The sequence below is a fragment of the Globicephala melas genome, chromosome 1, assembly GCF_963455315.2.
Source record: "Globicephala melas chromosome 1, mGloMel1.2, whole genome shotgun sequence".
In the NCBI taxonomy this organism is placed as follows: domain Eukaryota; kingdom Metazoa; phylum Chordata; class Mammalia; order Artiodactyla; family Delphinidae; genus Globicephala; species Globicephala melas.
In genome coordinates, this window is record NC_083314.1 from 85,666,171 (window position 1) to 85,692,997 (window position 26,827).

General features: G+C 47.4%; 1 protein-coding gene across 1 annotated transcript in view; it reads right to left on the bottom strand.

The window, feature by feature from the left end:
* Window positions 1–10,507: 10,507 nt before the first annotated feature.
* ATP1A1 (ATPase Na+/K+ transporting subunit alpha 1) overlaps window positions 10,508–26,827 on the bottom strand; it is a 33,198-nt gene continuing 16,878 nt past the window's right edge. Inside the window, exons 8-23 of the mRNA XM_030869154.3 lie at window positions 26,243–26,511; window positions 25,519–25,717; window positions 25,154–25,263; window positions 23,101–23,235; window positions 22,221–22,413; window positions 20,780–20,955; window positions 18,122–18,258; window positions 17,122–17,272; window positions 16,352–16,520; window positions 16,052–16,206; window positions 15,324–15,447; window positions 14,003–14,148; window positions 13,758–13,888; window positions 13,364–13,465; window positions 11,144–11,235; window positions 10,508–10,688 (exon numbers count right to left, since the gene is read on the bottom strand). Coding sequence (XP_030725014.1) covers window positions 10,660–10,688; window positions 11,144–11,235; window positions 13,364–13,465; window positions 13,758–13,888; window positions 14,003–14,148; window positions 15,324–15,447; window positions 16,052–16,206; window positions 16,352–16,520; window positions 17,122–17,272; window positions 18,122–18,258; window positions 20,780–20,955; window positions 22,221–22,413; window positions 23,101–23,235; window positions 25,154–25,263; window positions 25,519–25,717; window positions 26,243–26,511 — 2,318 coding nt within the window. The 3' untranslated portion in view covers window positions 10,508–10,659. The remainder of the gene's footprint in view (window positions 10,689–11,143; window positions 11,236–13,363; window positions 13,466–13,757; window positions 13,889–14,002; window positions 14,149–15,323; window positions 15,448–16,051; window positions 16,207–16,351; window positions 16,521–17,121; window positions 17,273–18,121; window positions 18,259–20,779; window positions 20,956–22,220; window positions 22,414–23,100; window positions 23,236–25,153; window positions 25,264–25,518; window positions 25,718–26,242; window positions 26,512–26,827) is intronic.

The window sequence follows — 26,827 nt, forward strand, 5'->3', positions numbered from 1 at the left end:
TAGGGTTTTCTATGTATAGTATCATGTCATCTGCAAATAGTGACAGTTTTACTTCTTCCTTTCCAATTTGGATGCCTTTTTTTTTTTTTTCCTAATTGCTCTGTCTAGAACTTCCAATACTATATTGAATTAAAACGGCAAGAATGGGCATCCTTGTCTTGTACCTAATCTTAGAGGAAAAGCTTTCAGTTTTTCACTGTTGAGTATGATGTTAGCTGTGGGCTTGTCATCTACAGCCTTTATTATGTTTAGATACGTTCCCTCTACACCCACTTTACTGAGAATTTTTATCATAAATTGATGTTGAATTTTGTCAGATGCCTTTTCTGCATCTATTGAGATGATCGTATGGTTTTAACTCCTCATTTTGTTAATGTGGTATATCACATTTATTGATTTGTGGATGTTGAATCATCCTTGAATCCCTGGAAGAAATCATCCTTGATCATGGTGTATGATCATTTTAGTATTGTTTAATTCAGTTTGCTAAAATTTTTTTGAGGACTTTTGCATCTATGTTCATCAGGGTTGTTGACCTGTACTTTTCTTGTGGCATCCTTGTCTGGTTTTGGTGTCATGGTAACACTGGCCTCATAAATTATGTTTGGAAGTATTCCTTCCTCTTCCATTTTTTGGAGGAGTTTGAGAAGGATTGGTATTAATTCTTCTTTAAATGTTTTGTAGAATTCACCAGTGAAGCCGTTTGGTCCTGGACATTTATTGGGAGGTGTTTGATTACTGATTCAATGTCCTTACTAGTAATAGGTCTGTTCAGATTTTCTATTTCTTTATGAGTCAGTCTTGGTAGGTTTATATTTTTAGGAATTTATTAATTTCTTCTAGGTTGTCCAATTTGTTGGAGTATAATTTTTCATGTCTTTTATGATTCTTTGTATTTCTGTGGTATTGGTTGTAATATCTCCTCTTTTATTTCTGATTTTATTTATCCAAGTCCTCTCTTTTCTCTTGATGAGTCTAGTTAAAGGTTTACCAATTTTTTTAATCTTTTCAAATAACCAGCTCTTAGTTTCATTGATTGCTTTTTTTTTTAGTCTCTATTTCCTTTATTTCTGCTCTGATCTTTGTTATTTCCTTTCTTCTAATAACATCAGGCTTTGTTTGTTCTTGTTTTTTGTTTTTTTTGTGTTTTTTTTGGCTGCATTGGATCTTTGTTGCTGTGCACAGGCTTTTCTCTAGTTGCTGTGAGCAGGGCTATTCTTCATTGCAGTGCGCAGGCTTCTCATTGCAGTGGCTTCTCTTGTTGCAGAGCATGGACTCTAGGCATGAGGGCTTCAGTCGTCATGGCACATGGGCTCAGTAGTTGTGGTGCGCAGGCTTAGTTGCTCTGCAGCATGTGGGATCTTCCTGAACCAGGGCTCAAACCCTTGTCCCCTGCATTGGCAGGCTGATTCTTAACCACTGTGCCACCAGGGAAGCCCTGTTATTCTTTTTCTAGTTCCTTGAGGTGTAGAGTTAGGTCATTTATTTGAGACTTTTCTTATTTCTTGATATAGTGATTTATTGCTATGAACTTCCCTCTTAAAACTGTTTTTGCTGCATCTCATAAGTTTTGGTATGTTGTATATCCATTTTTATTTGTCTCAAGGTATTTTTAAATTTCTCTTGATTTCTTCTTTGTCCCATGGTTGTTCAGTGGCATGTTGTTTAATCTCCACATATTTGTGAATTTTCCAGTTTTCTTCTTATAATTGTTTTCTAGTTTCATACCATTGTGGCCAGAAAAGATGCTTGATATGACTTCAATCTTCATAAATTTATTAAGGCTTGTTTTGTGGCCTAACATATGATCTATCCTGGAGAATATTCCACGTGCACTTGAGAAGATAGTTGCTTTTGGATGAAATGTTCTGTATGTATTTGTTAATTCTATCTGATCTAACATGTTGTTTAAGTCAGTCTTTCCATATTGATTTTCTGTCTGGATGATCTAGCCATTGATGAAAGTGGGGTATTTAAAGTTCCCTACTATTATTGTATTGCTGTCTATTTCTCCCTTTAGGTTTGTTAATATTTAGGTGCTCCTATGCTGGGTACATAAATATTTACAAATGTGTTGTCCTCTTGTTGGATTGACCCCTTTATATAATGTCTTTCTTTGTCTCTTATTATAGTCTTTGTTTTTAAATCTGTTTTGTCTGATACAAGTATAGCTACCTAAACTTGCATGGAATATATTTTTCCATCACTTTACTTTCAGTCACTTACATCTGAAGTGAGTCTCTTGTAGGCAGCATACAGATGGGTCTTGTTTTTGTTTTAAATCCATTCAGCCACTCAATGTCTTTTGCTTGGAGCATTTAGTCCATTTGCATTTATAATAATTATTTATAGGTATGTACTTATTGCCATTTAGCTAATTGTTTTCTGGCTGTTTTGTAGTTTCTCTGTTCCTTCTTTGTTCTCTTCTTTTATAATTTGATGATTTCCTTTAGTGCTGTGCTTAAAGTCCTTTATGTTTTGTGTACCTAGGGCAGGTTTTTGCTTTGTGGTTACCATGAAGCTTACATACAAAAATTATAACAGTCTATTTTAAGTTGATAATAATTTAAGTATGAATGCATTCTAAAGCTCTACATTTTTAGTCTCCTCCTCTTGTATTTTATGTTTTTGATGTCACATTTTACATCTTTTTATTTTGTATATCCCTTAACTAATTTTTGTATTTATAGTCATTTTTACTACTTTTACCTTCTAACCTTTATACTAGCTTTATAAGTGATTAATCCACCATTTTTACAACATTAGATTATTCTAACTTTTACTATATGTTTACCTTTACTAGTGAGATTTATACTTTTATATGTTTTCCTGTTATAATTAGTACCCTTTTCAGCTTAAAGAAGCTCCCTTAACATGTCTTGTAAGCCAGTTTTGTGATGATGAACTCCTTCAGCTTTTTCTTGTCTAAAGAACTCTTCATCTCTCCTTCAATTCTGAACGACAACTTTACTGGATAAGAGTATTCTTGTTTAGAAGTATTTCTTTCAGCAATTCAAATATATCATGCCACTCCCTTCTGGCCTGCAAAGTTTCTGCTGAAAAATCTGTTGGTAGCCTTATGGAGCTTCCCTCGTACCAACAAATTGTTTTTCTCCTGCTGCTTTTAAATTCTCTCCCTGTCTTTAACTTTTGACATTTTAATTATAATGTGTCTTGGTGTGGGTCACTTTGGGTTCATCTTATTTAGAACTCTCTGGGCTTCCAGGATCTGGACGTCCATTTCCTTCCACAGGTTAGGGAAGTTTTCAGCCATTATTTCTTCAGATATATTCTCTGCCCCTTTCTCCCTTTCTTCTCCTTCTTGGACCTCTATAATGTGAATATTAGTCCACTGGATGTTTTCCTATAAGTCCCTTAAGCCATTGTTGTTTTTGTTTCCTGTTTTTTTCTATTTGCTGCTCTGATTGGGTAGGTTCCACTGTCCTGTCTTTGAGTTCACTGATCCTTTCTTTACTTCGTCTAGTCTACTGTTGAACCCCCCTAGTGTTTTTTTTTCGGTTCAGTTATTGTATTCTTCAGCTCTGTGACTTCTATCTGGTACTTTCTTATATCTCTTTGTTGAAGTTCTCACTGTGCTCATCCATTCTTCTCCCAAGTTGGGTGAACATCTTTATGACCATTATTTTGAACTCTTTTCAGGTAAATCACTTATCTTTATTTCCTTAAGAACTTTTTCTGGGATTTTATCTTGTTCTTTCATTTGGAACATATTCCTCTGTTTCTTCATTTCCCTTGACTTTCTGTTGACTTTTATGCATTAGATAAAACAGCCACCTCTCCCAGTCTTGAAAGAGTGGCCTCGTGTAGGAGATGAACCTTATTGTTCAAACTTTCCCTAGCTCTCGGTTGTCTCTCAAACTTCTGTGATTGCCTAAGCAGTCTATTTTTAGTGGCTCCCAGTAGTTAAAGGTATGCCAAGACCTGTCAGTGTCCCAAAGGAAAGTATCTCAGCACCTAGATTCAGGCTGACTGGAAGCCAGACCCTCAGGCAGCAGATTTTTTTAAAAATTTATTTATTTTTGGCTGCATTGGGTCTTCATTTCTGTGCGTGGGCTTTTTCTAGTTGTGGCAAGCGGGGGCCACTCTTCATCACAGTGCGCGGGCCTCTCACTATCGCGGCCTTTCTTGTTGTGGAGCACAGACTCCAGATGCGCAGGCTCAGTAGTCGTGGCTCACGGGCGTAGTTGCTCTGCGGCGTGTGGGATCCTCCCAGACCAGGGCTCGAACCTGTGTCCCCTGCATTAGCAGGCAGATTCTCAACCACTGCGCCACCAGGGAAGCCCCAGGCAGCAGATTTTAAAGTATGCAAATACTATACAGTCCTGTGGGACTACAAACGTAAGTCCCACTGGCCATTAGAGCCAGGCGATGTGGAAATGTCCTCTGGGTAGCCGTTGCAAAAATGGGGGTGCTAAATGATTGTATAAGTTCCTTTCTGGGAGAAACCAGTTACCTGGAACAAGGCAGAAGGAGAGCACAAAGATGGCCTCCATCGTCCCTCAAATGCACCTTAGTGGGCTCCTAGATGTGTGCCAGACCAGAAGTCTGCTCCTCAGGCTGAAGCTCCCGGACAAGAAAATAGGCCTCTTCCTCAGAGCGACTGGGTGTATATTTCAGTCTGCTGTTTGTGCTGTGCCGTGGGGTGGTAGCCAGCCAAACGCATTCTCTCTGATTGTTATAGGCCTGTGAAGCTCAAGGATGCAAGCCTTTCTGGCCATGAGAGCCAGGCCATCAGGGAATGTGCCCTGGGCACCAGACCGAAAACCTGGGGCACCTGTCACGTGCAGAAGCTCGCCTCCAGGAGATACTGATGCTCTGAAGTATGCAGATGGAGGATGTAAAGCCAATGCCCGTCTCCTGAGATCTCTGGAAAGGATTTCTGTAGGACCTTAGATGTGTGTCTAATTAGAACCCTCAGGCCACAGCCTATAGGCTTCTTTCATAGGAAGACTGGGCTCCTTGGACTGTTGCCTCATGCCATGCCCTGGAGGTGGTGGCTGTTTAAAAACTCTTTCTCCCTTGGTTAGAGTTTTGTGGGACCCTTGAGCATAAGTCTCAATGGCCACCAGAGCCAGGTGGTCTAAAGTTGTTCCTTGGGTGGCAGCCACAAAAATCAGGGTGTTGGAGGGGAGGGTACAGGTTCCTTCCCGGGAGATACTAGCAAGCTGGCAGAGGAAGAGCGCAGATGGTGCCTGCCAGCAGCCTTCATCCCTAGGAAGAACCCTGCGGGCCCTTAGGTGTGTGTTAAATTAGATGTCTGCCCTCAGGCTGATGCTTTAAGGCAAGCAAATACGCCTCTTTCACATAAGGTCTGGACGCCTCTCAGTCAGCTCCACGCTGTTCTCTGGGGTAAGTGAGTCCAAACATATGAGCCCTTTAAGAGCTGTTTCTCCATTCATTATAGCCTGTGAGTCTTGTGGACACAAGCCCCGTTGGCTTTCCAAGCTAGACGTTTTGCGGGCTTGTCTCTCAGATGCAGGTCTTAAAGTTGGGGTGCCTTTGCTCCTCAGGGAGAAGCTCTGGACTTTAGATTCCTTCCTGATTGTGGGTCATCACACTGAGGGTAGAGTTTACGGCCAGATTGTGTCTCAGCCTTTCCTCTCTGCTTCAATGTGCTTTGCCTGATGTGTAGGAGTTGCTCAGCTAGTTTTTAGGGTTTTTTTTTTTTCAGAGGAAATTGTTCCATATGTAGCTGTAGGTTCGGCATGTCTGTGGGAGGAGGCGAATTCAGGATCTTCCTACGTCGTCCTCTTGAGCCGGAACCCGCCCTTCTCTTTAAATAGGGAGTGTTGGCCACTGTGCTAAGTGCCAACTTCTCTTTTTAAGGCGCTGAACTGAGCACCAGGGATAAAATGGAAAAGAACAGACCAGCTCCCAGACCTCATAGGGCTTATAGGTTAGCAGGCAAAAATGGATGTTAGATTATTACATAATTGAGTAATAAATAGAACTGTGAGTTCTATGAAGCAGCAGAGTACTAATCAGCTACCTAATAGGAGATTCCAACCTAGTTGGAGGGTGGGAAGGGTCTCTTGTGAGATTATTTGAGGCTCAGGACAGGGATTTGAAAGCTCTGGAACCCAGGCAGGTCCGAGGACCTGTGTCTCTTTCAGTGTCTGTGTGTAGATCTCCTCACCTTGTTTACCTCTTGTGTCACTTGCCGTGGTCTCCTAGTCCATTTCTGGCCATCCTAATTCCCTCCGTGACTAAGGGTTATGTCATGAGGGTTAAATGCCACTGACAAACAGTAATTGGTATACATTTAAGTGCTCAATAAATTTGTCTATCAGGAGGAGTTTGGTCATAGAGGGAGATGGTAGATAGATTCAGAAGGGAAATGTGAGAATTCGTTTAGAATGAACAGTTTCGAGGAAGATAACAACTGAAAGGGGTGTCCTCCTTCCCATTCAGCTGCTAGAAAAAGAGGTTTTTTTTTTTTTTTTTGTGGTACAGGGGCCTCTCACTGCTGTGGCCTCTCCCGTTGCGGAACACAGGCTCCGGAGGCGCAGGCTCAGCGGCCATGGCTCACGGGCCCAGCCACTCCGTGGCATGTGGGATCTTCCCGGACCGGGGCACGAACCCACGTCCCCTGCATCAGCAGGCAGACTCTCAACCACTGCGCCACCAGGGAAGCCCCATGACTCATTCTTAATACTCTCTGATTTCCAACTTCAGAGTCTTGAGAGATGGAGAGAGACCCTAACTCAGATCTCTGGCAAGCCTGGGCATGGATTTCCTTTGGGTGGTATCAGTTCTGATCCAGAAACAGAGACTCAAGAGATGAGGGTGAAATGTTAAAAATATGGCTGCTTGGGCAGCAGAAAAAAAAAGCCTGGTAAAGAGCATGCTTTAATTCATTCAACAGGCACTGATTGTGCCAGATGTTGGGGTGGGTGTGGCCTGATCCACACACTCAGGAACTCTAGTTCCCTGATAAGGGAACAAACCAATAAACAGAGGCCTAGGGGCTAACAGTAAGGTGTGCAAAAACGAGGGCCCATTGAACCTTTCCCAGGGAACAAAGGCCTGAATAGTATCTGCAAAGGTGAGTCGGTTAGCCAGGAGAATGCAGGTTGGGCCAAGGTTGGGTTGGAAGGGGGATGCCAAGGGGACTTGTAGGATGGCAGGGGAAGCAGTGTGGGGCACATTTGTACTGCCCAGGAGTTTGGATGGCCGAGCAGAGATGGGTTTCTGTGCTGAGGTCAGGGATGAAGACATGCATTGGCGAGAGGCAGCCAAGGGGAGTTTGGAAGATGGCGTAGGGCAATGGTTCTTAGATTTTGACGTGCATCAGAATCACCTGGAAGGCTTATTCAAACAGATCCCTCGTTCTCTCCCCACCCCCCCAGAGTTTCTGATTCAGGAGGTCTGAATTAGAATGCACTTTCTAGTAAGTTCCCAGGTGGTGCTGGCCTAGAAATGACACTTTGAGAGCTGCTGAATTAAAGGCAGAAAGTAAGGAGACCAGTCAGGAAGCTGTTGCCGATGCCCAGATGTGAAAGGCAGTGGTGGCAGAGAAAAGGATTTATGGTGCCAGCCGCTGTGCTAATCCCTTTACATATAATCTCACATAATCCTTTTAACAACTCTGAAACACCACCCTTATGCTAGAGTAAGTGAAGCACAAAGAGACTAAATTCCGTGCCTGTGGTCGACAGGGCCACTGTCCAGGGTGTTAAGACACAAAGCCCAGGCTCTCAGCCACCACACTGGAACCAGCAGTGGCTGGTGACCGGCAGGGTGGCGGGGCCACAGCAAGGTAGGGGAGAGAAGCCTCCCGTGACTTCCAGGGTTCTAAAGTGGCAACAGGGCGACAGATGTCTTTGCCTAGAGCATGTTCATTGTGAGGGACCTCAGACTCGGGTTTGTTACTGGGGTTAAGACTCTATAGGGTGCTGTGCTCTTTCTGAAAAAATACAGATGTCCAGGAGACAACTGGATTTATGGGTCTGGGGCTCAGGAGGGAGGACCAGATTGGAGAGTTGGGAAGCATCATGGAGGTGGTCCGTTGTGAAACCCCAGGAAGAATAGGAGGCGGGAGTGGGTGAGGACCTCCCGAGCAGCCAAGGGGCAGGTGGAGATGAGGGGAAAGGTGAGCAGAGGGCAGAGGTGATGTCGGAGAGACACGGCGGCTGTTTCAGGAGGCGTGTGATGGAGTCACAGGTGCTGCAGAGGCCAAGGAAGGACCGGGGCGTGCCCAGTGGATTAACAGTCAGATCAGTGACGACCTCAACCAGGACAACTTCGGTGGACCAGTGTTAATGGGAGCTGGCAGGAGGCAGAGGGACGAAGTGATGGGCACTCTCCTTAGAAGCTTGTCCATCAAAGGAAGGAGGGTGAGAGCTAAAGCGATAAGGAAGCAGTAAGGATGTTGGAAATGGCAAGAGCTCAGATTATCGACGTGGCCAAAGGGGCAGGTGGTCGAAAGTGTTGGGAGGGCATCACAGAGGGTGACCAAGAGGGCATGACCCTGGGGATGTCTGGAGGGCATTGCAGGGGAGGGGAGGGTGGGAGTCAAGGGGGCTCAGCTGCGTATTTGTGGGGTAGACCGCTTCCATTGTTCTGGAGCAAATCTTAGCTCCTCCGGACGGGGCTGAAGTTAGTGGGTGAATGTAAAGGCGTATGAGGAGGCCCGGGCACCTACTCTTGCTGCGTGTAGGAAGCCTGGAGAAATCTGGCCCTTTGAGGCCTGGCTTTGGTGCCAGCTTTGCCCGTTGCTTATCTGCGGCCTCTAGATCAAACGTTTGGCTTGTAAAACTTTTTATTCAAGGGATTGTCAAACAGAGAAAGGGCAGAGGTATTCTGGTGGAAAGACGGCGGGAGGTTCCGCTCTGCCCTTGTCCTGCTCTGCCTTCCCCGCCGTGTTCCCAGAAGTCCAGGGCTGCAGAGGCCTGGCCAGAAAGCTATCCGGGGTCACCTCCAGAGTCTACGGTCTCAGGCTGCTTCAAATGCCTCTAGGTAGGGAATACCCATGACCTTCATCAGGGGTGTGTTCACTGGTCAGCTGTCAGGCGTGCCAGGGAACAGACGTGCAGGGAGTAGAGGAGAGGCCAGCAAGCCTCTGACAAGGCTGCGCCAGTCTAAGCACGTGGGGCAGCCTCATTCTTGCCCTCAGAGCTATGTCCTCAGGGAGGACTCAGGAACCACCGGCCCTGAGCCTGAGATCTGTTAGTTCTTAGCTTTATCCTAGTTTCCTTATGTTCGGCTGAACAAGTGTCTCTTTAAAAATGACTTGCCTACAGGCACAGAGATCATCCTGGAAGAAAGTGCCCCGAGAAAGAAGGGAAGACTGGTGGGTTGGACTAAGGCGGCACAGACCACCTGGCCCTCCCAGTGCCCCTAGCAGGAGAGGCTGGGGGTAATGACTGGCTGGGATGTGGGCGTCAGCCGTTCCCTTCCCATCTGCACAGCTTGGAAGTGAGCACAAGAGGCATGAGCTTTTCAGAGAAAAAATACTCGAACCCAATCTATGACCACCTGGCAGGCCATGATCATTGGTGCCCGAAGTAAGGACTCCTCATTGCATTGGCTTGAAGCAAGGACAGCCTTCAAGTACAGGTAGTTAACAGCACGCAGGATGGATTACTGAGCGATGGGACTTGAGGGGGCCTTTTACACTCACTCTTTGGAAGCCGGAGGTATACTTGACCTTGAAGTAAACAGATCTTTCACCTTTTTTTCTTAAGTAGCTTCTGGAAAATAAGCGCTCTGAAATGGAGCCATTCGATGCTAAATTAGGAACGAGTTACGTGGAAGGGAAGCTCTTTGTGATGTCCTAACAGACTGTGCACAATAGGTAGGTTTCTGCTTCTCAGACAGATCTTCGTCTAGAGACACTTGAGGCTGTCGTGGTGGCGGTGATGATCTAAGAGACCACAGGTGGGGCTGTGACCGGGACGGGAAGAGGAGGCCCTCCCCTGAGGGTCTGAAAATCCTTCTCGTGAAGGGTGTGTCCGTCAAGAAGCAGATGTGAAGGCAGCAGGGGGAGTTCCAGCCATACCACCCGCAGTGGCCCACGGGAAAATGGGGAGGTAAGCTCACCTACTCAGACCACGAAAGCACGGGCAGAAAGCTTCCCCTTAATCTGTGGTCCTTAAACTTGAATGTGAAATCAGAATCACCTGGAGACTTATTAAACAGATGGCTGGTTAGCTTCCGGTTCAGTGGCCCCGGCTTCGCTGTGCTAACAAGTTCCAATGATGCCGATGAAGCCCCTGGCCAGGGACTCGTGTGCTGGGAACCACGGCTCCAGACCGATCACATAAGACAATCTGGACCATGGAAGTGATGAGGGCATGAGACCAATTCCATTATAATAGCCATCTTTATTTGTAAAAATCCAGATATAAAATGTATTCTTTCAGTCTTTCCGAGTTTTCCTTTTTACAAAAACAACAAGGCACATAAAAACCTTCCCCGATGTTGTTCCCACAGACGGATGTTTCTCGGGCAGCCCTCCCCCCTCCCCCCCATATAGCTACATGCTTCATTCCGGGACATCTCGCTTCTTCCCCCACATGCTTCGGTGCTTTCCTACCAGGGTAGAATTCCGAATTCCGAGACTGAAGTACACAAAGAGGGGGTGGGTGGTGGGTGCAGAGTGTGTGGCGTGATGCTCCCCGGCGTGCAGGAGGGGGTCTAGTAGTAGGTCTCCTTCTCTACCCAGCCTGGGGGAGGCCACAGAAAGAGAGAGAGATAAGCGACAGTGAGTCTTCCTCCTCGGGAGGGGGCAGAGGGAAAGACAGAAAGAATGGACCTCAGGGGAACAAAGCCAATGGCGGGGTGGGGTGTTTGACCCAAATTCAATCTGGGCCCTCAACTGTATTTATTTAACTGCTTTTAAGAGTAATGTGTTAATTGGAAAGATGGTTTCGATTTCTGACCACGTTTCCACTGCATCCTATTCGGTTTGTATTTGGTCAGTTCTGAAACCTCAACTGAGATCTCCATTCTGAAGATGGGCTGTGACTCAAGTCACTTTACAGTTGGCTTCCAATGGACTTAGCCAAGCAGACTGACTGTGGAGGAGCCCAAACACTTCAAAGGAAACAGAGCAAAAGCCAGCGGCCCCACAGGCACCCCTCCGCAGCCCGCACCCCCAACTACAAATGCCTGTTCTTACCGCCAGGGCGTCGCCTGATGATGAGCTTTCGGACTTCGTCATACACGAAGATGAGAAGAGAGTAGGGGAAGGCACAGAACCACCAGGTAGGTCTGGAAGTAGAAGCAAGTGACAATTTATACGTGTACGCGCAACTCAAAGGAAAAAGAAACCGCACGTCAGCATAGTGATCATGAACTAATCAGCCTGAAAGGAGGAGCCAAGTACAGTCATGGGTAGCCGGCCGAGCACGGACGCAGAACACATGATGAAAACAGCCCGCTGCTGCGCGCTCAGGGCCTGGAGCGGCAGAAGAAAGCGGACTGCCACCTTCAGTTGGGTTTTCCATGAGAACTGGTTTGTAGGTCAGCTTAGATTTTTTTGTTGTTGACGATTCCAGAGCAACTGGACATTTTCTTTCTTCCGTTTCTAAAGTATTTAAGAAGCTCGCTCAAGTTTATCTGTCTGATGTCCTGGCACCTGAGGATAAAGAACTGCCGGTGTGGGTCACAACCAGCTGAACCATCCCCCGAATGTAGTCTCTGACAGTGGGGCAGTCAGGAGTGCGCTGAGTCCCAGACCTGGGGAACGAGAAGCTGAACCCTAGCAGAGATCCGAGGCCTTTGGGGGCCCAGGGGCTGCTGCCACAGCCCCCAGCCTGGAAACAGGCTCCCCAGGCGGCCTCCAAAGGAGGCTGACGCTTTCTTGCCTACCAGCTTCCCGCAGCAACCACTGGAGGAAGACTGTCCCAAGGCAGAGCTCTGGCATCTCCTCCTCCTCTTCCTGTCCCGTGTGTCCTCCACATGCTAGAAGATGACCTCGTTTGACTTGGGGACCCTTGTAACTAAGCCACCTTCCACACTGGGTAGAACCTATTGGGACATAGCAAAAGATGCCCCGAGGCACCACCAGCCCGTTGTAGGCTGAGATTTTCCACTTGGGCCTTTTAGAGAGCTCTGATCCTCCTGGCCTCCTCTTAACAAACAATGGCCTAAGATGACAGGATTCACCTTGGATAAGACTTGCCCCTGTTTTGTGCCAGCTCTGTACAGGGGGCTGGAGACACAAAGTCAAAACAGATGTCGTGGTCCACGCTCTGAAAATAACAATCTATGCGAGCAGAAGTGACAATAATGGCAAAGGAGGGCTGCTGCTGCACATGCCCAGGAGGGTGAGATCACATGGGGACAAGCCCTGAGAAAACCAACCTTGAAGAACGATTGGGATTGATGGGGTGAGAAGGGAACAGCCTTCCCAAATATGTAGGCAGAAGAGAAGTACTGAATTCACCTAACATAAGCCTGGATGGGTATAAGGCTAGGAAGACAGGCTGGCACAGTAACAAGACCCTGGATGCCAGGCTCCCCTTGCACCACAGATAGGCAGTCAGGGAAGCCAACAGGGTTTGGTTACTTTTGGGATGAGATCAGTGAGAGGAGGTGAAGGGCAACAGGCCAGTCGAGAGTCCCTATGGGTCTGAGCGAGCATGGGAAGACTGATGTTTAGATCAAAAGCTTGACTCGTAGGGTCCCATTTTCTGTGGTTTAGCATATTTTAATAGGTTGTAGCTGCCTAACCTTAACCAGCTGGCAGACACCACAAACGCACTCAATGCTTCAAAACACTACTGGAGTTTGTGGCAAATCCTGTATGTGAAAAGTCAGGTGTATCAAAAGTGCAGTCATTCACCATGTTTAAGGCCAGTCTGGTTCTGGCCAAAGACTAGTGGTCAGTCTCCTCCGATCCTCCACCCATGATCTCCTAACACTACCCGTGCTCGACTGTAAAGTAAAAGGACCTCGGATCTGCTCCACCATTGTCCTTCGAGAGCAGAAGAGTCAGAGGCCCACAGAGGTGAGGGACTTGCCAGGCGACGCAGTGACTGGGTGGGCCAATCAAGACTGGAACCTGTGTCCCCAAACTCCAGCATATCCCCCACTGGCCTCAAGACGACGGGGCTGTGGCCATGGGGGGACCTGAGCGCTCAGTGCAGTTGGCTGGTGAGCAAGCCCAAGGGCCAGAGCCCGGCTGGCCCTAGTGACAGCAAATCCTAAGCACAGTCTGGGGATTTGCTGGTCTGCATTACTGAGTCAGCCTTTCCTCATTTTCCAATCCAGAGGAACTCTTGTACACATCACCCAAGAGTCCCCAAAATAACAGTTACTAACGTGTGTCATGAGAGGAAAAGCCACACTTACTTACTATTTCCCACCTTCTGGAGCTAGAAGAGGATGGACTTACTTGAGGGGATACATCCTCAGCGCAACACCCATTCCAGGGCAGTAGGAAAGGAAAGCAGCAAGGGCCGTCTCTTCGAAGAGGCCAAATATTAAGATCTTGTTCCTAAAAAAACAAGGCGTGGGGAAAAGTTAAAAAACACAAACAGAAGTGTATCTATCTTCTAGTGATACGTGTCAAACGGCAGGTCGATGTCTTTATGTATTATTAGTTGTACTTAGGAACCTGACTGAGGTCAGATGAAAAAACCTAGAAAACATTCTGCTTCCCCAATTTGCTCCACAATAAGTTTCCAGAAACTCTGCCCTGGGTGTCAGGTGCTGGGCTTTTGGCAAAGGGTTTAGATGTCACCAGACCCCTTCTTTGAGCCAGAACCCCCTAACCGTGCCCTACTCACTTCATCCCCTGCTGGAAGACAGAATTCCTCCTGGTCTTGCAGATGACCAAGTCGGCCCACTGCACCACCACGATGCTGACAAAGAAGGCGGTGTGGCAGGTGAACTCCACGATCTTCCTCTGTTCGTAGGTCTGAAATGCATAAGGCAGACAGATGAGCATGCGTGTCCGGAGGCCATGTGGCCCCACCCCGTGGGGCTGGAGGAGCTCCGTCCAGCACTGGTCAGGCGGGCAGCCCTCACTCACCCACTGCTGCCCGTAGCTATCTTCCACGTCGTTGATCCAGCGGTCATCCCAGTCTACTCGGACGCCCAGCAGGTGAGTCGGGAGGAAGCCGTTCTCAGCCATAATCACAAAGTAAGTGAAGAAGCCCCCCAGGGCCTGGATCATACCTGAGAGGTTGGAAAGACAACTTGAATGCCAGGGCCTGGAGGAAGGTCTTGGTTACTCACAGGCTATGACCGGTGGGACGGACGACCCGGGACACACTCTTTGCTCACACCTGCTCCACTATGAGTCACTTTTTAGAGCTTAAAAGATGGTACCCGGGCCTTGCTCTTCAACACCCGTCTCTATTACTCGATCATCTGCTTCTATAAGGGCACAACCCTTGGGGGTAAAAATCCATTTCCCTACATTTTAATTTCTGAAACATTATGACTTTCCCTCCCATGTCTCAACACGTTTGCACACCGCCTTTTTCCCAGCCGCTGTGGAGATCATGAAAGCGGCACTTTCTGACCTAATCTTCCTCCTCCCCCACTTTCAGGGTCGTTCTCCCCAGGACCCAATCCAATCACTATGCCCTCAACTTCCTGGGGTGGGATTTCATCCCACGCTCTGGACACAGTCTTCCTTCGGCTCAAAATTAGGTCTTTCTGGCCATCAGCCAATTACTTTGTTGTCAGCAACTGTCAAATCAATCTTTTCCACGTTTCCATAATGTACTAATCTGTCCCATTTTACCCGAGTGTTCGCAGTGATGTAACCCATGACTCCAGAAGAACAAGTTGCTAATGGTGGCTTCACCAAGTTTTCCTAAAGGCAGAGGATTTAGGATCAAAGGGTATTTTCACTGCCCACCGCCTAGACCACCTGTTAGCTGGTCATGCGCCACTGGTGGAACAGAAATCAAGCACTGGGGGTGGGGAGAGTGGGTGTGCGGAGTAGCCACTTGGCAGTGACCTATTAGCCAAACCTGCAAACTCTGGACAGTGAGTTAGCGTTTGCAGAGTCAAATGAGTGACAGATACTAGGCTTCCCCAGGAAAAGCCGCCTTTGAGTTAATAGTGCAGCTCCCAGGAACTGTGCCTGGCACTGGAAAGGCTCTGTGAGCAGGGGCATCCTCAGTCCTAGGGCAGATGAGCTCAGTCGCAGGTGCCCAGTCTAGAGAACTATGGGTTCTTGGCAGACAGCAAAAGATTTATTCTCACTTGGAAAGGAATCTAAAAAAAAATCCCCAGTCTCACCCTAGGTCATGGCTCATCCTAGATTTGAAAGTCACCCAACACTTGCAGTCTCAGAAGGCAGACACCACCCCTATGATACTTTAAATCCACCGGCTCACCAATCTGTCCGTAGGCCATGCTGATCAACCGCTCGTTCACGAGTTTGTCCGTTTGGGGGTTTCTGGGCTGTCTCTTCATGATGTCGCTCTCAGCCTGCTCGTAAGCCAGGGAGATGGCAGGAACCTGGGGAGGAGGGGCGAGAAGGGATTTAAAACGATCAGAAACCAGCAAGCTGATGTTGTGAACCTTTTGTTTTAAAATTCTTGCCCTCCCTTTAAAAAATGTTTTTCATGGGCTTCCCTGGTGGCGCAGTGGTTGAGAGTCCGCCTGCCGATGCGGGGTAGACACGGGTTCGTGCCCCGGTCCGGGAAGATCCCACGTGCCGCAGAGCGGCTGGGCCCGTGAGCCATGGCCGCTGAGTCTGCGCGTCCGGAGCCCGTGCTCCACAACAGGAGAGGCCACAACAGTGAGAGGCCCGCGTACCGCAAAAAAAAAAAAAAAAAGTTTTTCATAACATGAGATATTACGAGTCCCACTTTAAAAAAAAAAAAAACGGGGGGGCAAAATTATACAAAAGGGAAGATTTCTATCTGATAAATAGATGTTGTCAGCCGTCTTGAGGAATGATAACACTCAGTCTTTGATGCTGAGGCTGCCACACGTTGGAAATGTCACTACCGAGAATTTCTTTTCCTTACAGTGGCCACGGGGACCCAGAGGGCACAGCGGTGAATGCTAATGCCACACCTTAACACTATGATGTGTGGAAGCCGCGACAGTCACTCACCATGTCTGTTCCCAAGTCGATGCAGAGGATGGTGACAGTCCCCAGGGGTAGTGGAATGTTGGCAATAATAAATATCAGGAAGGGGGTGATCTCTGGAATGTTACTGGTGAGGGTGTAGGCAATGGATTTCTTCAAGTTATCAAAAATCAGACGACCTACGAAAGCAGAAGACTGTTTTTACCGTAGAGCTTAATGGGAGGGACCAGACCCTGCACACACCCCTTAAGCGCACAGACACGGACACGGCTCGGCAGCATCTGGGTGAGGTTTTGGTGGTCGCTTTACACGCAGCACTCTCACCTTCCTCTACTCCAGTCACAATTGAGGCAAAGTTGTCATCCAGGAGAATCATGTCGGCAGCTTGCTTGGACACATCTGAGCCAGCAATCCCCATGGCAACCCCAATGTCAGCCTTCTTCAAAGCCGGAGAGTCATTGACACCGTCGCCAGTTACAGCCACAATGGCGCCCTGCCGGAAAAAGGAGGGATGCGGGTTAGGAATCGTGTAGTCTAGCGATGGGTATAAGGGAGGTGCAGCCTCCAGTCGCCTCTCAAGACAGACACAGCTCCTTTCCCACTGAGACTCTACAGAGACGCGGAACCGTCTCAGCCAGGAATGCACACAGCCAGAGTCCAGGAGTGACAGCAGATGTGTCCCTTACCTTGTTCACAAGGGCTACTCCAAGTCATGACTTGGGTGAGTGGCGCTTTGGAAAGCCCCCCCACCCCCACCCCCAGGTCTTTCCCAGGTCTGGGATGCGAGTCTCCTGGACAGTCACATCTCCAGTGTACACATTAGGACCCTGCTCTGCTACTCCAGGCGAGTGCCGAAGCTCTGGCCGTGGGCCACAGCGAAGACCTGTGCAGTGGAGTCCCTGTCTCAGCTGAGCCGTGAGCCAGTCACCACCCTTCTCTCTATGCCTGGAGTGTCTCACTGGCACGTGTATACCGAGACTGAGAGAAACTGGCTCATGTTTCCACCACTGTTGCTTTGTTTTTTGTTTTTACTGGAACTGCCTTCACCGAGGTCAGTGGCGCCTGAAAGAGCCCGGCCCCGGCTGTGCGCTGACCTGTCTCTGGCAGCCTTCCACAATGATGAGCTTCTGCTGCGGAGAGGTCCTGGCAAACACGATCTCCGTGTGGTACTTCAGAATGTCATCCAGCTGCTCGGAAGTCATGTCCTTCAGATCACTCCCATGTACCACGCAGGCCTTGGCATCCCTACCATTAGGCCCGAAAGACAAGTCACCTGTCACGTCACCAGCACGGTGCTCATCCCCAAGAAGGAATGTTGCCACACTACGCAGAACACTTCGTAAACACCACGAAGCCAGAGGGAACTGTCCCCATTGTGTATTATCTGTGCAGTGTTTTACAGGTTACAAAGCATTTTCATATATATTATCTCATTCAAGACTCACAATAATCACTGGGCAGGCCTGCCTCTCATCTTCCTTTCCCCATCTTTATAAGACGCATTGAAATAACATAACTAAGTTTTAGGCGGTGACAGAGCTGACGGAAAACCAAACCCAAAGTAGGGTTTGGCTGGGGGTGAGTGGGGGGCGGCCCTAAACCTGAACAAAACATTAAAAACAAAGTTGTCTCAAGTTATCTATTCTACTTTATTACCAAAATCTCCCTTTCTGGCCTGAGCTACCTGGACAATGGTGCCTTGCCCATTTTATTTTGTTAGTGTGGACCTGAAAATGACAAGGTGCTGGGTGCAGGGCCATATGCGCAGTGGTTAACAGTGTGAACTCAGAAGCTAGACTGCCGAGTGTACTGCGTGACTCGGCCTCAGCCTCCCTGCTCCGCAAGGTGGGAGTATCACCCACCTTCACAGGTACCGCAGCAAGTGCTTAGAACGGCAGGCACCATCTAAGTGTTGCTTATGGTGACCGCTCTTATTGAAAACCCTCCCTAGGAACAAGGCTGTTTTCTGGCACTGGAGGGGCGTCCCTAACCCAGAGCAAGCCTAGAAGAAAACTGTGTAGAACCAAGCTGAAGATGCCCAACTTCCAGCACCTGCACGTTCAAGGCAACAGGGGTCCGACCTTCCTGCCTTACCTGGGGTTCACCTGGCTCACTGGAATGTTGAGGCGGGCAGCGATGTCTTCTACAGTCTCGTTTCCTTCCGAGATTATGCCCACACCTTTGGCAATGGCTTTGGCTGTGATTGGATGGTCTCCGGTGACCATGATGACCTGTGACAAGGAAGAGGACGATTTATTGAACGCAGCTGCCTAGCAAATGACCTTGAGAAGTCTTACGAGTACGCAAGAATAAATGTCAAGGATGATTCGGCTTGTAATATCAAAGGGAAAGAAATGCAAATATAAAACCGATAAACACGAACTAGCCCGAAATATAGACGTGAGTTCACAGAAGACACAAAGCAATACCCAGCTTTCATCTTGGCGCACAATCACACAGAGTAAACAGTATCTTTGTCCTTTTACACCATCACAGAAAAATACTCAAATTTACTGAAACCAACAACAACAAAAAAAAACGATAAACATCTGATGCTGGTGAGTAAAGGGTCAGCATTCTGAAACTGGCCCAATCTGGAGGGAAAGCAGTAAGTAACAAGAATTCAAATCAGTCACTGCTCTTTCTGACCGCAGATTATATCTAGAATACAGTCGAGGTGGTAGGAGGATAATTTTTACAAAGTTTTCAGGGCAGTAGTACTCATGAGAATGAGAAGGCGGAGAATCAAACAGCCAGCAACAAGACAGACCACACGAACTACACTGAACCACGCTGTATCAGCGCACCTGAACAATACTCTGCAACTTAAGACCAATACAGAGTACACCAAACATTCCTTCCAAAACCAGTTAACTGAAAACACACAACACATGCCATTCACTGCATGAAGTGTATTAATTTAGAACAAGGCAAATATTTCAAAATAACACTCTATGACATAAATCACAGCAAGATCCTTTTTGACCCACCTCTTAAAGAAATGGAAATAAAAACAAAAATAAACAAATGGGACCTAATAAAACTTAAAAAGCTTTTGCACAGCAAAGGAAATCGTAAGCAAGACGAAAAGACAACTCTCAGAATGGGAGAAAATATTTGCAAACGAAGCAACTGACAGAGGATTAATCTCCAAAATATACAGGCAGCTCATGCAGCTCGATATCAAAAAAACAAACAACCCAATCCAAAAATGGGCAGAAGACCTAAATAGACATTTCTCCAAAGAAGACATACAGACTGCCAACAAACACATGAAAGGATGAGCAACATCACTAATCATTAGAGACATGCAAATCAAAACTACAATGAGGTATCACCTCACACCGGTCAGAATGGCCATCATCAAAAAGTCTACAAACAGGGGCTTCCCTGGTGGCGCAGTGGTTGAGAGTCCGCCTGCCGATGCAGGGGACGTGGGTTCGTGCCCCGGTCTGGGAAGATCCCACATGCCGCGGAGCGGCTGGGCCCGTGAGCCATGGCCGCTGAGCCTGCACGTCCGGAGCCTGTGCTCCGTAATGGGAGAGGCCACAACAGTGAGAGGCCCGCGTATCGCAAAAAAAAAAAAAAGTCTACAAACGATAAATGCTGGAGAGGGTGTGGAGAAAAGCGGAACCCTCTTGCACTGCTGGTGGGAATGTAAATTGATACAGCCACTATGGAGAACAGTGTGGAGGTTCCTTAAAAAACTACAAACAGAACTACCATACGACCCAGCAATCCCATTACTGGGCATATACCCTGAGAAAACCATAATTCAAAAAGAGTCATGTACCACAGTGTTCACTGCAGCTCTATTTACAATAGCCGGGACATGGAAGCAACCTAAGTGTCCATCGACAGATGAACGGATAAAGAAGATGTGGCACATATACACAATGGAATATTACTCAGCCATGAAAAGAAACGAAATTCAGTTATTTATAGTGAGGTGGATGGACCTAGAGACTGTCATACAGAATGAAGTAAGTCAGAAAGAGAAAAACAAATACCATATGCTAACACATATATATGGAATCTAAAAAAAAGGTTCTTCAGAACCTAGGGGCAGGACGGGAATAAAGACACAGACATAGAGAATGGACTTGAGGACACGGGGAGGGGGAAGGGTAGGCTGAGACGAAGTGAGAGAGTGGCATGGACATATATACACTACCAAACGTAAAACAGACAGCTAGTGGGAAGCGGCCGCATAGCACAGGGAGATCAGCTCGGTGCTTTGTGACCACCTAGAGGGGTGGGATAGGGAGGGTGGGAGGGAGATGCAAGAGGGAGGGGATATGGGGATATATGTATATGTATAGCTGATTCACTTTGTTATACAGCAAAAACTAACACAACACTGTTAAGCAATTATACTCCAATAAAGATGTTAAAGAAAAAAAAAAGTGCCTATGTAACTTTGTTGAATATGTTAAACCATACTACTTTTAAAATAAATTTATTTTATTAAAAAAAAAAAACTTACCAAGTCTTCTGCTCTTTTTAATTTGCTACATTACATTTCCCTTAAAAAGCTAAATTTTTTTTTTTTTAATCCCTCTTCTGCAGTTTACACCAACATTTTAATACCACTTGGTCTTCTCTGGTGGTAACTAAAAAGCTTTGGAGATGAGAAATTGATACTCCAGGTGAGAAACACCAGCTGCCACATGGACCCCACAAGGCAACATCACTAAGTAGGGTGCCCCGAGCTGCTGAGAGGTGATGCCAAAAAGGGGGGCGGGGCATTACCTTAATTCCAGCACTTCGACATTTGCCCACGGCATCAGGGACGGCAGCCCGTGGTGGGTCGATCATGGAGATGAGCCCCACGAAGCAGAGATTATCAACAGGGAAATTCACATCATCGGTGTCAAACTGGAAGCCTTCGGGAAACTGTTCATCTGGCAGGGAAAGGTGGCAGAAACCTGCAGGAGGGCAGGGAGCCTGTGAGGACTTCTAGTGGCAGAGGCAGCAGCAGGACAGCGGCTTATTATTCACTTAGTTTGGAAGGTTTTTTAAAGTCTACTTTTATAACCAAGTGAGTTTTATCGATCGTTTATGAATGACACAGAATGCCTAGAAGAAAAACTGTGCAAAAGACAGACTCCATCACTAAGCCTCAGAGGAAGAGGCTTTGTTCAATGTAGAGCAGACTGACTCTGGCACCAGGGTTTCCGGCTCCTAGACCTGCCCACTCAGTTACTGAGACGTGGCACGTCATGTCATTATTTGTCTCCACTTCGGTCTCTGGGAAAAATCAAGGCCACATCTCTGCTCACTGTTCATCTAACCAAAGTATACCGCTGAGCACCCACGTGGGCCATCGTGCCAGCTTCTTTGAGGATAAATGCAGATCAGACACGTTCTGCCCAAGGGGTTTATATCTAGTATTACTGTTCACACAAGAATCATGATATTCAGGATATTTCTTTCGATGTTGTGTGAAGGTTACAGTGTACTTTAAAGTGGTATCAAGTGGCGTTCATATAAGAGAGGCTGCTTCTACTCTGGGGTGGGAGGTGCAGAAACAAAAACCACTTAAGAGCGACCCTTCAGTTGGATAGAGACTTAAGACACCTCAAGTTAGACGAGAGCAGGTAAGAACATGAGTAAGGGACCAGTGCTAAGTTACCCAAACTAAGAACAGAAGAATTATATCAATATGAATTTTTATCTGTCAACCTACAAGATTATAAAGGCCACTTTCTCAATGACACAGTGGGTGAATGTACTTCTAATCCGAGGTGGCTGACAGAGCAGGAAGGACAGGTGGCATCCTGGGCCCCGAGTTTACCGTTCATCTAATTTATGCGCTGGCGGCACAAGTGCCCGTGTAAATTCACAGCCATTCCGTGGCAGTCCGGAAGTGGCTTTATTCTAGATGCCCTAGGGAATTCCTTTTCATTTCGTTAAGTTTACAGATCACGGGCACAGCAACAAAAGCCAGATCATAAAACTCTTTTCCCCTGTTTTTTTGAGCAAACAGAACTGACCAGCACGAGACCAAAGGTCAAAGTCCGAGTCAGAAGCAAACCAGCAGCATTTTGCTGCCCAGTGTCTCCAGCGCTTATTGTTTTCAAAACAATAGGGGGCAAGTAAAGGGAAGTTAACGAGAAACAGAAGTTAACCCAGTAACTTGCAATCGTCTCCCAGACTTGTTTGCGGCCCTGTTGCCAGGCTATCTGCATACCCAGGACGCGCTCTCCAAGACCACCCAGCTCCAGGTAGGCGTTCTGAAAGGCGTCCTTCAGCTCCTCGTCCAGGGGCTGCTCCTTGCCGTGGATGAGGATGGAGCTGCAGCGGTCCAGGATCCTTTCCGGGGCACCTTTCATCACCAGCAGGTGCCGGGGCTCAGCTGTGTTGGGGTTCTTGTGGATGGACAACTGTGAAGGATGGTGGAGATGCAAACGATGGACGGCTGGGCCGGACAGCCCAGGGAGGGAATTTTTTTCTTTTTTTGGCCGCGTCGCGCAGCTTGTGGGATCTTAGTTCCCCGACCAGGGATGGAACCCAGGCCCCTGTTAGTGAAAGGGTGGAGTCCTAACCACTGGACCACCAGGTAAGTCCCTAGTAGTTGTTTTCAAAAATATCCAAGATGCCCTATTTCTGAACTTTGAAGTGTCTCGCACCTTGTAACACACTTTGAATGCTACAGAAGAAACAAACGTGGCGAGGTGCTCATACATCCCTGACACGTGTTCATGTACACGATTTTTCCGAAGAAAATTCAGAAAAGGGACTGGCACACGTGTGTGCACCTGCAGCCCCACCCAGCCCCTCTCCAAACGCCCACACCCACTCCAAGCGACAAGTGAGAATTCAAAAGGGCCCGGACGACGTATTAGAAGAGGCTTCATTTATCCTACTAATACTCAAATAGATTAGGATTTTCTATACGGAGGAGTCAGGGTAAGATGTAAAGTTAAAGCATTCATAAAGGCTGTGACTCATTCGTTTCTAGAAAGCAGTTCAGCGTGGAAAATTCCAAAAGGGATGATGGATCTTTTTCCAGCGTATGTCCTTCTCGTCTGTCCCCTCGGGCCCCCCACAAGCTCCCCAGACCCTCAGACCTGGTACTTGTTGGTGGAGTTGAAGGGTATCTCAACGATCTTGGTGTATCTCTCTCTCATCTCCTTCACAGAACCGCAGCACAGCTCAATGCACTTCAGGAGCGCGGACTCGGACGCGTCGCCTGCAACAGCCCGCTGTGAACAGAGACGCCTCTGTTAGTCACCCTGAAAGCGCTCTACCCAGGCATCCCTGAAAGCCAGAGAAGACTCAGAATGTCTTCCCACCCGTCAGGAGGAGAGGGGAGCTGGCAAGGAGGAGCACAGTTGTGGCGAGTGACCACGGCGTCATAGCCCCTAAACTCCAACCTCCTCCTTGCCAGCCTCCTGGCCTCCCACCCCACCCAGAGGCCCCCCCCAAACCGGCGCAAGAAGGTGTCACCTACGCTTGGGAGAAGCACAACACACTCTTCCAGCCTACTCCGGCCTTTTTTTTACCTTCCCTGGGCCTGCTGAGAAGTCTCAAAGCCAACCATTCCCAGCCACCTATTTCTAGTTATGAATCTGAAAATACAGAGTGAGAATGTAAATATTTACGGTACCCTTCACTGCCCTGCAATTTAAAAAAGAAAACGCCTTGGGTTCTCAGGACGGCGGGCAAGCTGTCTGTGTCAAGGGCAAAACAGGACTTCACATTCTAAACTAATTCAATTGTGCAGGATTGTCTGGGCCTGAACGATACGAACTGAAAGCTATTATTAGCTCCAACGGTAATGTAATCAGCCACCATTTTAGTTAATGCGTACATGTTCGGTAACACATATATTTTGTGTGATACACTGTAACACTTATGTTTTGACATACTAAAAACATTTTTGGCTACAGCAAACTTCTACACAGATAAACATTTTAGAACTCTGGCATGCCAGGCCGCACGTGCAAATAGCAAGTTTATGCTCACTTACAAATATAGTAGCCCTGTTTAACGAGAAATCTGGTGAAGTTTGGTAAGAAGCATGAAATAAGTGGGATCACTTTAATAAAGGCCAGTTACTAAAGCAGAATAGGGCTGCATGCCTTTTTTTTTTTTTTTTTTTGATAATGCCACTAATGGCATTATCCCCCTGAAATAACTTAGAAATAACATCTCATGCTACCTTTCTGGAGCTTTTAAATGAGCAAGACTGGATATTTATGAGTCCCTGTGCTCAAAGACTAGAAAATTTCCACTTTGAAGTAAGAAAAACGATGAAGCTGGCATCTCAAGTTTTATCCCAAGATCAACAACATCCTCCTCAAAACAACATCAATTCAATGCCAAGAGAATCTCCTTTAAAGAATAAAGGAATCCTATCTTCACAACAGAAGCCATCTCGGTTCCGTCGGAGCCACATTCTCTTCGACAACCCAGTTTCGACCCAGAACCACCACAGGCAGCTTTGGGGAGAGGGAGCCGCCCAGAGGGCCCCATGCAGCTCCTCTTGTCCGCAAGGACCTTGTGCAGCTCGTGACCTTTCTGGGACGAAGTCTTTACTGGGCCACACAGAAAAATCTCTCAGTCATTTCAAATTTCATGCAAATTCCACCGGGTACGCTTAGCTTATTTCTGCAACATTAGTAGCCAGCTAAGAACAAATAAGATAAGAGAAATAACTGAGCTATTTTAAGAAAACAAATGGCTTAAGGGATTGACTGGAATCTGCTGTATCCTAATATGCAAATGCAATTCTTAAGTCACAAAAGTAGCCCTCACTGTCTGCTAGGTTAGGTGATCATCACATAAACTCAAAAGAGGAGTAAAGCTGGATTTTACTAATTAGGTTTTTCACCAGTAAAGATTGCCTCCCACCTCCCCCAACTCCTCTTTGGCCAGTTTTTACTGTATATTCCACTTTTACTGACCTATATTGACCACAGGGTACTGAAAGTGTTTGGGGTCTACAGGCAACACAACTCAAGTTACACATAGCAAAGCAGCCCATGGACCATTCCAAGTGTCCCAATTACTCTACAGCCCCCAAAGGTCACGTGCTCTTCAAACAGAACCCTCAGGTGGTGGTTCCTGGGTGGCATCTGCACACCTCAAAGGCAACCTTAACAGAACTGCTGAGCCGACCTTCAGGATAGGCAGGTTCTCCTGGTTAGCCTGGAACACGGCCCTGTTACAAAGCCCTGCAATTCTGGACAGAGCGAGCCAGGTGGCCGAGGTCTTGTCGAATGAGACACCTGGTGGAAGCAAAAAGAGGAAAATGATGCACTGGCTTTGTACTAAGGGCCCACAGAGATGTGAGGTGACACGTCTCATTTCCCAATGAACAAAACTAGTCAGGTTTTAGGCATTTTCCAACCATGTTTGTACTGACATGCAAACAAAACCCCAAAGGACAAAAAACCTAAACCATCTAAAACCCTGACTCTTTACCAAATGATAAAAAGCAAGCAAGCAGGTAGGCTCAGGTGTGGGCCGGGCCCTGGTCTTACCACTCTGATTCTCCGTCGTGTCGGCCTCGTGGATCTGATTGTCGAACCACATGTGGGCCACTGTCATCCGGTTCTGGGTCAGGGTTCCGGTTTTGTCTGAGCAGATGGTGGACGTGGACCCCAAGGTCTCCACAGCCTCCAGGTTCTTCACTAAGCAGTTCTTCCTGGCCATGCGCTTGGCGGTCAGGGTCAGGCACACCTAAAGCGTTGGGGCCAGATTACTTCTAACTTGACCAGGCGGCCGTTCCATACTAACTCTGGCGACCCCCTAACATGGGAGAAATTTGCCTAAAACTAAATCTCTCCAAGCTTCCTCTGAAGTTGGAGGAAATAATAATGGTAACGTGTACGTGGGGCTTCCCCCACCCCTCTCCAAAAAGCAGACTATTAAGAAAAGTGAAAATATCCAGGATGTACCAGTCTGTTTTCCCTACTTACCCCCAAGTTCTTCTCCTTTCTGTGCTACACTGTTCTGGATCATGTGATAAAATTCAAGGGAAAAAAAAGTATGCTTCTGGGTTACTATCTTCCGTATAAAAACATGCTGAGGTCTTTTCACTGTCTAACCCTACCAGGTGGCTCTGAAGAAAACCCACATACAAACACATGCAAAAAAACCCTAAGTCGGCAGCCCCCGCAGTCCCTGAGGAAAGGGTAGCGGATGACTCTCACACTCAGGCAGGCCGTCAGAGCGAGCAAGCATCGCCTTCCCCAAGCCTCTTACCGTGACGGTGGCCAGCAAACCTTCTGGCACATTGGCTACAATGATGCCGATGAGGAAGATGACGGCCTCAAGCCAGGTGTACTCAAGGATCAGAGAAAGGATGAAGAACGACACGCCCAGGAACACGGCCACACCCGTGATGATGTGGATAAAATGTTCAATTTCCGCGGCAATGGGAGTCTGGCCCCCTTCCAGCCCAGAAGCGAGCGTGGCGATTCTGCCCATCACAGTGCGATCCCCCGTGTACACGACAATGCCACGTGCAGTACCTTAAAAGGAGGAGGAGGGGGAATTGTACTAAATTTTACCAATGAAGCCGCAGAATCTGCACAATTACCTGGCAGGGTTTAAAAAAGAGACAGAAACACACATGTTTTTAAGGGCCGGCTCCTTGGTGGTACACGCCATCTGTTCTAAACTATAGGGACTGTGGCAAAGGGATTTCTCTCCATTAGCAGGACAGCGGCTCCGAACCCCATGCTAGCTTAGCACTGCCAACAGAAGAGGCACGCAGAGGTGGAGGGAAGAGGGAAAAAACAGCCCCGAGGCCTCCTGGGTCTTCCTGCCAGCAAGTCAACTGCTTCT